Source organism: Monopterus albus, unplaced genomic scaffold (genome assembly GCF_001952655.1).
Source record: "Monopterus albus unplaced genomic scaffold, M_albus_1.0 scaffold252.1, whole genome shotgun sequence".
Classification (NCBI taxonomy): domain Eukaryota; kingdom Metazoa; phylum Chordata; class Actinopteri; order Synbranchiformes; family Synbranchidae; genus Monopterus; species Monopterus albus.
The window spans coordinates 421,064-431,681 of NW_018128132.1; the positions used below are offsets into that span (position 1 = coordinate 421,064).

The 10,618-nt window shown below is 40.0% G+C and overlaps 1 protein-coding gene across 1 annotated transcript in view; it reads left to right on the plus strand.

Moving 5' to 3' along the window:
• The first annotated feature begins 1,342 nt into the window (after positions 1-1,342).
• The window catches only part of pdcd4b (programmed cell death 4b), a 10,330-nt gene continuing 1,054 nt past the window's right edge, over positions 1,343-10,618 (plus strand). Inside the window, exons 1-11 of the mRNA XM_020621018.1 lie at positions 1,343-1,458; positions 1,898-1,998; positions 2,376-2,690; positions 5,419-5,513; positions 5,630-5,743; positions 5,863-6,084; positions 7,343-7,440; positions 8,443-8,557; positions 9,688-9,795; positions 10,200-10,310; positions 10,425-10,564. Coding sequence (XP_020476674.1) covers positions 1,956-1,998; positions 2,376-2,690; positions 5,419-5,513; positions 5,630-5,743; positions 5,863-6,084; positions 7,343-7,440; positions 8,443-8,557; positions 9,688-9,795; positions 10,200-10,310; positions 10,425-10,564 — 1,361 coding nt within the window. The 5' untranslated portion in view covers positions 1,343-1,458; positions 1,898-1,955. The remainder of the gene's footprint in view (positions 1,459-1,897; positions 1,999-2,375; positions 2,691-5,418; positions 5,514-5,629; positions 5,744-5,862; positions 6,085-7,342; positions 7,441-8,442; positions 8,558-9,687; positions 9,796-10,199; positions 10,311-10,424; positions 10,565-10,618) is intronic.

Consider the following 10,618-nt stretch of genomic DNA (forward strand, 5'->3'; position numbering starts at 1 on the left):
CAATCCAGACTTTCTTTTGTATACTGTGAATAGTGATCATGATCGTGTTGGTTTCTCTAACAAAATTTGAATATGATTTTTTTTTATGTAAAAAAAAACAACAACTTTATTTTAAAGGACGTGTTTCCCCTATATTAAAAAATTACAAATCTTGTCATAGAGCCTGGAACTGATTTTACCAAACATATTATAGTAGGCCTACACTGTGTGATATTGATAATACAGCCAGGAACACTTCCACAGACAGGGTATGGTAAAAGAGCTCCCTCAAGTGTTGAGGCAAAAGAACAATATTGATGTCTAGGTCTAAATATTAAAATTCAATTTTGATATTTATGTTTGTTCATTGATCCTGACCTGAATTATTGCCCTTTTTATTAAGATTTTCACTGTCAAACATTTAGTCTGCTTACTCACAAAGAATATTTACACAATATAAACAATGGAAGTCACATGTGGAATACCAGCTAAATCTGATTTTCACCAGTTTTACCAAGCACGCATTACCATCTGAACCCAAACCCCTTAAAGTGAACTAAACCCATCAAAACTACCCCTGAATTTTTTATTTAATTTGAAAATGAAGGCAGTTTAAGGTCAATTGAGGCATAATTTTCCATGTTTTTGGTCAGCTGTTAAACATTCCTTAAATTGTGCAAAACATCCACATCCAGTAAAGAAATTTGTTTATTTAATCCCTTAATTTATCTATACTATGCCAATAAAAATAGCTCAATTTCATCGCCAGTAGTAAGGAATAAATCAATGGATTTTTAAGGTTAAAAAATTGATTTAGTTTCATAGTGAGCATCTTTCCATTTTTTATATCAAATTCAGTGGTACTGTTGTAAAAGAGTTTAAAATTTAATATGTAGGCCTAAAATTCAGCTTCAGTAATTTTGTTTGTTGGTCGATTCTGACCAGAATTGTTTCTTTATTTATAAAGATTATCAGTGTCTTACATTTAGTCTGCTTACTCACACAATACATTCACACAACATAGCCAATCTATGGGTCTGAATAGTCAATTTTAATATTTGTGTTTAAACAATTAACATTAATCCTACTTAAAATTGAAGCTGTTTTTATCAAGATCCTTACGTGAATTAAGTGTTCGGAATAAAAGACAATCACAAATTTGTCAAAGTGAATTATAATAACTGTCATCATCATTCATTAATCTGAATATAAAAGCAAACACTCAAAAAATAGAAAATGCAGTTGCACAGTGCTACAGATGGGGGCAGCACTTTATAACCCGCAAACACCACAGAACATGCGAGAAGAAAATACCGTGTTCTATTTTCATTGGCTGTTGTGCTAATAAAACAGCTCTAGCCAATCAGAGAAGGAAAACAAAGACTGCGCGGCTGCTGTTGCTGGGCAGATAAAAGCAAAACGGCGTATTTGTGTCAGAGAGTTAAGGTTGGACGCGAGAGACAGTCGGGGTTTTTAAGCGTAAGTTATTTAGTCCATTTTATGCATGTTTAATGTGACATTGTTGTCAAGGATTTAATGGTTATATCGTTTGTAGCTTAAACGTGCACTTTGAGCTAGCGGGCTCTATGCAGTTGGATTCTTTATTATTGGCGACTGGGTGTCCTCTCAGATAAGTAAAAGGCGAGTCGACGATTTAGCTAACGTTAAATGTCAAGTGCAAACTCTGATTTTGTATATAAAGACGGACGCTAAACATTTATATTTAAGTGCTGTTAGATACTCCGAAGTTTAGCCTCTCTTGACAGGAAACATTCAAGCCAGCGCAACATTAGTCATTGTTTATCAACAGTGACTGTGAATGAATGGGGGAGGGGATGCTGTTGCGTTGCAGCATGTCTGGGCATGTTGTTAAAGCAAATTTGCATATTAAATCTCAGTTTCTTCTTCGGTGTTGCAGGTGTCATTTCTTTTTTTGCACATTGTTCTGCTGTAAAATCTTTTTTGTACGGTTAAAGATGGCAGCTGACTGCGAGGCCTGGCTGAACGCAAACCCCTTTGGTGAGTGGGAACCAGTCAGCAATTTAAATGCTTCATCAGCTGTGTGTGTATGTCACAGGGACTTTTTCATGCGGAGGTGGTTCATTTCTTATTATCCTGCATTGCTTGCTGGTTTAGTGATGTTGAACTAGGCCTTGTTTTCGTTCTAATGCTTATCCGACATTTAGTGCTTTACTGCAGATAAAAAGTGATGGCATAGTTCTGGCATAAGCCATGTTTTCCTGAGTTGACTCTACTTGTACATAAGCCCCTTTTAAAAATATATTTCAAGCACAAATGTAGGAATCAGCTTTAATTTTACTGATCTGTGCAGCACATAAAAGTAATTTAATAACCATCTGTCCACTCGCCTCCATTTTGCCTTGTGAATCCCACAGAGGCTGAGGACCTGAGTGACTCTTTTGTGTCCGGAGATGAAGACAGTGCAGGACTGGTTCTCACCAATAAAAACATCACTGAGATCAATGGAAATTGGCTTACGTCATCTAGCAACAGCATCCACGAGGCACGCCTCAAGGCGAAGGCCAAGCGGAAGCTGAGGAAGAACTCCTCCAGGGACTCTGGCAGGGGGGACTCCCTCAGTGATAACGGGGATGTGGTCAGGGGAACCTCGGCAGTCCCCACCAGCCCCAAGAGCAAGCTGCTGGACAGAAAGTCCCGACTGGGAAAGGGCAGAGGCCTGCCAAAGAAAGGTAAGAAATCTTCTCATTTAGATCATTTAGAAGTCATTATCCTTGTTGTGATAGGACAGTATGATACTATTATGCTATCATGTAGGCCTAACACTGTGATACCAAAGAGACTGAATGTGTCAGTTTCTCTTGATTTTCAAAGGATAACCTTTTGCTGTTCATTAGCACAGATTACTAAATGTCAGTCAAACAGCAACTGGTGTTTGAGGGCTTCAGAGAGAATCGCCTCATGACTGCCATTACTGTCATATTTCCATCTAGTAGCCTAAAACTATTATCCTAGAAAAAATGGCCAGGTGGTGTTAGGCAGCTAATACCAATTTGAAAGAGAATAAGAGGAAAGCTTTGTTTTGTGTTCTGCTCAGCTGTTCTTTTCTGGAAAGTTCCATTTAGGGGTTCAGTAATCTTGTGTTTTGTAGGTGATGTTGTGTCATTGCATAGGATGATGTGTAAATATTTCACCTTTCACACTACCACAATTGCCTCCAGAGACAGCTGGCTATTATTTTAATGTTTAAACTTGCTTTACTTTTATAAAGTTTATAGCTCATGTGTTTTTTACCGGGTCTAAGTTTGATTGTGTTTTTGTGTCGGTGAAGTGAGACGATCTTTTTGTGCCAGTTTCTTACCGTGTGTTACACCACAGCATAGCGTCATTGCTTACTGTCTCCTTATCCAATAGATGGCTCCTCTGACCTGCCTTCTTATTGCCCTGAATTGTCTTTTATAAGTAACACTGTCACATTCTAAACATGTAAAGAAATCAGAATTTAGCAAGACAACAACCTCTTATAGTCCAGCTGTGTTTCACTGCGGGCCTTCATTCAGTGACGCAAGTGTGCAGTGCCTGCTCGTGTCCCAGCAGACTGCAGTACAGTTGAGTCACTTTGCTCTTCCCAGGGGCAGTGGAATTGGAGCAAGTGTAGCTTTTCTTGGCAAAGTGTGCGTCAGTGTTTCTGGTTATGTAACAGAGCTACCCAGTAATTGGAGCTCAGAACTCCAGCATTAAAAGTTAATGTATTACAAATTTGAAAGACAAAGGCAGTGGATGTGCAGGAGCAAACTAGCATATGTGTATTTTAACACTAAAGTGGGATACGTTCTCTTAAGCAGTGTGTGCTGTGCTAAATGTACTGACGGGCAGGACTAATGAAGATTTTAAAAAGCTGTTTTGGTATTAGGCTTTAAATTGTCAGCAATCTGTTGGTGCTAGAGAGCTAGAGATGTTACTGACTGCAATTGTCTTGGCTGGTACAAGGTAGAGATGCACAGATTGCAATTTTCTTAGCTGATTCTCTTTTTTTAAGTCTAACCTGCCAATTCTGATTTTCTTTCTGCCTAAGAACTGTAATTGACAGGATCCACCTATGTTTTTGTAAGTTTTCTTTAATGGAAAATTAAATTGTAATAAAAATAAAACACAAAGTTTAACATTTCTATCTTTCTCTGACTTTTTTCTTTTTCAAACTTCCATCTTAGTATGAAGTGCAATATTTGTACTTATCTAAATATAAACTGGGCAACAGAATCAGAATCTGCTTTATTGGCCAGGAGTGTCGTACACATGAGGAATTTGACTCTGGTACATCAGCTCTCAATGTGCATGTACATATCCCCATGCGAGGGGCAAGTAAACAGTAAACCAGCTTAAGGCTGTGTAATATAATAAAATAAGCAGTATTAACAAGCAACAAACAATGCAAAATGAACAGTATAAATAGGCAGTAAGCAATGTAGACAGACAAGGAATGCTCATTGTGAAATGGGATAAGTAGGAATAAAATGGATTACTTAAAAATAGAGACCTGTACGAGGTATGTTTACAGGTACTGTCGTGGGTTAAGTGTTCATCAGGGTGATGGCCTGGGGGAAGAAAGTGTCCCTGTGCCTGGTTGTCTTGGTGCACAGTGACCTGTAACGCTGTCCAGAGGGGAGTATGACCTTTTCTGCAGTCCTGACTGTCCACTGAAGTCTGTACTTGTCCTGTTTGGTTGCTGAGCCAAACCAGACAGTGATGGAGGTGCAGCGAACAGACTTAATGATTCCTCTGTAGAACTGTATCAGCTGCTCCTGGTGCAGGTCGAACTTCCTGAGCTGGCGCAAGAAGTACATCCTCTGCTGTGCCTTCTGGGTGATGGTCCTGATGTTGGACGTCCACTTCTGGGAGATAGTGGAGCCCAGGAACAGAACAATGTCTGTTACTGCTGAGCACACTGTTCTTTTTGAAGTGTGCATGTAGTTTGTATTTTCTGTTTAGCACGAGTTTGATATACTGTACGTATATATGCATTTCATGTGTAGGCAGTAATCTCCTCATTGAAGCATAAAAAAGGGGTCCAGGGATGATGTTTGTCTTGGAGTCATTTATCTATCAGATATCTACTGTTTGCTGGAGATTTGGACATAGTTTCCCTTTCTCAAATGTGTCTCTGTAGGCTCCTCTGTGCGCTGTACACCAAGTGCTTATGATGCATGAGTGAGCACGTGTCCGCAGACATGAGTGTGAGCCTTGCTCGAGGTGCACATGAGATGCAACGTGCTACACACGGTACTCTTTTAGTCTGGTGCCACTGGATGCACGAGGTTAACTGTCATGCCTCCAAATCTGATCAGTACAGACATCTCGGAGTGATCGGCGAGGCACTGGTCAAGGCTGAACACCTTTTTTTTTAAAATCGTATTGCCTTAATGTGAGCGATTTGTAATGTCATGTGACCTGGGTCCACAGGTGGGGCTGGAGGCAAAGGTGTGTGGGGCCGATCTGGTGAAGTGTATGAACAAGAAGAGGTGGATGAGAAAGACCCCAACTATGATGAAGCTCAGGTACAGACTGAAGCATTGATACTGTACATCTGTATTTTGCCTAACTATCTATATCTAGTATAGTTAGCAGCAGATGTGGCAAATAGTAGACCTGGAACATGATTGTGTTTTGACAGGGGAACTGTGTGTATGAGACTGTGGTTCCTCCGCTGGAGGAGAGAGACTTTGAGAAGACAGTCACCCCCATAGTGCAAGAGTACTTTGAACATGGTGACACAAATGAAGTATCGGTAAGCACTGTAGTTTTGTGCAGGAAACAACCTCACAGTGAATGTTTTGTTTATTTGTTTGAACGAAGAGCTCTAAAAACTTGCATCCATGCCAAATTAATGTCCCTGTCCTTGTTCAGGAGCTGCTGGCAGAGCTGAACCTGGGGCCCATGCGGAGTGAGGTGCCCGCACTGGCTGTATCACTGGCCCTGGAGGCCAAATCAAGCCACCGGGAACTCACCTCCAGGCTGCTGACTGACCTGTGTGGTCCTGTTCTGTCCCACAGCGACATGGAAAACTCATTTGACAAATTGCTCCGAGAACTGCCTGACCTGGTCCTAGACACACCTGGAGCTCCACAGGTGAGTCCTGCCAAGTTATCATTTTTATTCAAAGTGTGGGTTTCAGTGCTGGTGAATTCAGGATATGTGATTATTTTAAAAACATTCACAATGTGATGCTGAATTAACTGACTTCCCCTCAGGTTTGTTAGAGAATATGAGTTAGTTGCTTCAGCAAACACATTTTCATATTTAATGCAAATGGTAAAACTTTGTGTCACATGCAGAACACTTTATCAAACCAACCTGCGGATCTGGTTCATATCTGACGGTCTCATTACAGTAATCAGACAAGGCCCTTCAAACTTGTCAACTGAAAGCATGGCTTCTTTTTTTGTGTGTGTGTGTGTGTGTGTGTGTGTGTGTATTTGAGCTCTTTCCTATTTAGCCTACAAAGACATGAGGTCTATCTGTGCTTGCAAAATGCAAACTTAGCACAGGATGCACATTTGCATTTCCCCCCTTCACTGTTTCATTGGTCTTACTAGTAAATTCTGCTCCCACCTCCTTCCCTTCACCCTTTTCACTCTCTTTCTCTTGTTCCCCAAATGCCTGCTAATCTAGCCACAGTCACGAGTCAGATGAGACAGAGCTGCCTGTTGTCTGCGCAGGAACAATGATCAGTGTTGGGTGCAGGCTTTTTGGAGCCCAAAACAACAAAGCCAGCTATTCAATTTCCCTAAATCATGTGCTTGTACTACTGTAAACAAACGCACATATGCGCCCTCGAGGTCACTATCAAGGCATCTGTAATGTCGGTGTTTTTGTGGGGTCTCCAGTTGGTCAAAATGATAGTTTCATTATTGTGATGTAGTAATATTTGACTGCATTGCTGCAAGTGTTTGCCGTTTCGCAGCAGATATTGAACATTTAGTTTTTCCACTTAATACACTTGGACTTTTTTTTTTAAGAAATGGTACTCGGTGTAAACTGATTTCTCACAACTTTATAGTTTCCTGCTGCAAGGGAATTCTTTTGTGCAGGTTAAGTGATGGTGAACAGCAGTTTAAAATGATTCTTGACCTCTCTTAATGTAGTGTCATTCTAAACATCCACTGATATTTATTCCTCAGTGCATCCTTGAAATGCATGAGGCCCAGGACATTTTGACCGACTTGTTTCCACAATGAGACCTCCTTTCTGATTTACCAGACAGGATCTTGGGTTTAAGGAGAACCCAGACAAATCAAGATTCTGCTGAAGTTGTGCTCAACACGGCATGGTGCTGTGGAACCAGTTTGGTGCTGTTGAAGTTCCCTCTATTGTGTTTCTCTTCCAGTTGGTGGGCCAATTCATTGCACGTGCTGTTAGCGACCAAATATTGTCCAAGAGCTACATCGAGGGCTACAAAGGCAGAGTTGACTGTGAATACGCAAGGTATGTGATTGTAGGCCAAGCTCTGCTGCTTGTGATTTCCACTTCCTGCATGATGGTTTTATTGTGAAAGTCTTCTGAGATTGCATCAGGGTATTAGTTGTGCGCATATTTTCAAGTCTCAGGACAGGCTTGAAATTTAAGAGATCCCTTTTTAATACTTTAAGTGTGAGTGATAATGAACAATATCCACTGTCCTCATTCATTGTAAAAGATCTCTTCTGAAGTTTATCTGAAGCTAATAAAACCCTTCAGAATTCTCGTGTACCACATTAGTATTTTCCAAATCAGTCTTTTTAGTATGAAATTCTCTTTTTTGTGTTTCCCTGTTGAGCTGCACTAGAGGGATAGTACCAAAATGAGATAATTTGTATTAAGATATCCAGTTGATTTGTCTAACTCGCACTGCTGAAGCCTCATTTTTAGCTTAATTTTGGATAAGATAATATTTGCATGGAATAAGGCCTGTGGATCCCCCCACCCCAAACCCATTAGAAAGGCTCTTTAAATAGCCAGTATCGACAGGAGGAATGATGTCCCTCTGAAACCTTATTTCAGTGTGTATGGACACCTGAAAATGGTTTGTTTTAATTTCCCTTTAAAGAGTGGTCACTTCAGGATGGAAGAGCAGGAGAATCTGAACTTTTCTTTGATGCCTGTGTAAATGTGTATATAACAGTGGAAATGTATTAAAGACAACAGAATTAAGATCTTGCAGGTATTTTACACCACATAATAATCAGCTCCTACCCAAAGGACCTGTTCATTAAGTACAGCAATAATAAAATAAAATAAAACAAAGGTTTATCGATTATGAAAAGAAATCGTTGGTATAGGTGTTCTGTGTCGGTGCCACAACATCCAAAAGACGGGTGTAACAAATATGTGCAACACTGGAATCTTTACAGATACAGGAGAGGGGACAACAATGACTGTGGTGATGAATGTTAGTGTAGCAATGTGACAGCTTTGTCCCACAAACACTTCATGTTTTGTCTCCTCCAGGGCAGCACTAGACAGGGCAGCGGTGCTGCTGAAGATGAGTATGGGTGGCCTTCGCATTGACACCCAGTGGGGAACAGGTGGGGGCCAGAGATCTGTTGTACAGCTCATCAAAGAGGTAAATTATGTAGATTGGACCTAAGAAGAGTCTGCTAGTAAATCGGATGTGTATGGTTGTTGGTACTCTAGTATCTTCTGATAGTATCTTTTATTGTTTGTTTTTTATGTAATCTTTTTCAAATGAACTTCAGTTGAACTTTTTTTTTAATAGTTATATTTTCTGTTACAAAGCTTCAAGTGAATTTATTGTAGATGAGGTGTCAAGTTTGGTGACTGGGGAATAGTTGTGCATCCAAGTCTAAGAAATCCTTATAAATATGGCTGTGTTATTGAAGTTCATTGTGAATGTAAGAAAAAAATACTATAGGTTAATAATTGCCAGGGGTAGTGAACTGCATGCAACTTAACTATGTTTTGCAGTAGTGTGGTGGTACTTCAGTTGCATTCATACCTTAAATAGTAATTACATAGTTTTTTTTTTTGCCATTTGTGTGTAGTTAACTACAGAATTTACAATTTTGGGCCATAAAAGGGAATGTTTTTTTTTTTTGGATCATTGCTTCTCTACTGTAATTGAAGCCCCTTTGATCGGGCCCCATCCTTTTTCTTTCATCCTGACCACTGAAGGCCCATGCAGTGCATTCATCAGGCATTCACCACCATACACCTGACCTTTGTGTAGGGTAGGGGTTACTCAGTGCTCACAGCATCAGCATTATCATGGATAAACCTCCTGAGGAAGAATCACCATGGCCATACTTGCGCAAATACAAGACGCTGACTAGAATGTTCTAGTTAAGATTGTACAAGTCATATGTTTCAAAACTGAGAAGTGAGACAACAGATCTGTTTTAGACCAGTCCTCAAGTTGGTTAAATGGTCTAAAAAGGTGCAAGTTAAATCCTTTCTTTACTCTTAGGTTATACAACATTTAGATGTTTACAATAAAAATCTCACATTCCTTGCAGTTGTATCCTTGTGAAAAGCACAGATGGCATTTTTATTTTACTTTTTTTAAATAAAGTACTTTGATCTGCTATTTCTAAGTACCTTTAGTTAACCAAACTACATTTCTCGCCAGAGCACCTTTGCCGTAGTTCAACTTCTTCCACTTTGAAGCAACTGGTGGCTTGCAAAGGTGTGCTTTCAAAGTCACTTCCCCCAACACTGCCTGTTCTGTCCTGTCAGATGAACCTGCTGCTGAAGGAATACATCCTCTCTGGAGACAGTAAGGAGGCTGAGAGATGCCTGAGAGATCTGGAGGTTCCTCATTTCCACCATGAGTTTGTTTATGAGGTAAACACTTGCTGTAACAAAGGAGCCAAAAATAAAACTCTGAAGCATTAAACATGGCAACATATACAAAAGGAGGCCAGAGGGAAGAAAGACCTCTCTTCCCCTGGAGGACTGGGTTGTTTTTTGTTCTCTCTCTCTACCTGAACAGTAATGTGTGCACAGGAGAAATAACAGGCTTTCAAGCCAATCTATCATCGTTTGCAGCATCAGTAGCAAGTGTTAAATCTGGCTATTTTTAATGGTTAAACCTTAACCATTATGCATTTAAGAGCGTAAATGCATAATTACAATATGCAGATAAAACAGCTGTATATTTTATACTGCAGTCAGTTCTTCTAGAAGATAAATAGGGCAAGTTCTGAGCCTTAACACAAGGCTTTGATTGTTGTGGTTGTATCCCTCAGGCAATAGTGATGGTGTTGGAGTCAAAAGGAGAGAAAACATTCAAAATGGTTCTGCAGCTATTCAAGATCTTCTCCCTGTCCTCAATCATCACTGTGGACCAAATGAGAAGGGTGAGGTGCCACCTGCTGGTTGAATTGTATATTGCACATGATTATTTTCACCAAGCTTGTCTGCTTGTTTTCTCAGATGATGTTAAACATTTATTTTTTTTTTCTCTTCCTTAGGGCTTTAAAAGGGTTTATATGGACATTGCTGAAATTAACATCGACGTCCCTCGTGCATACTTCATTCTGGAGCAATTTGTTGATAATAGCTTCAGTATGGGAATCATTGATGTAAAACTAAGAGATCTTTGTCCCTGTCGGTGAGTGCTGCTACTGGGTTTCTTGGACACACATCTGTCTTTCCCAATAGTATT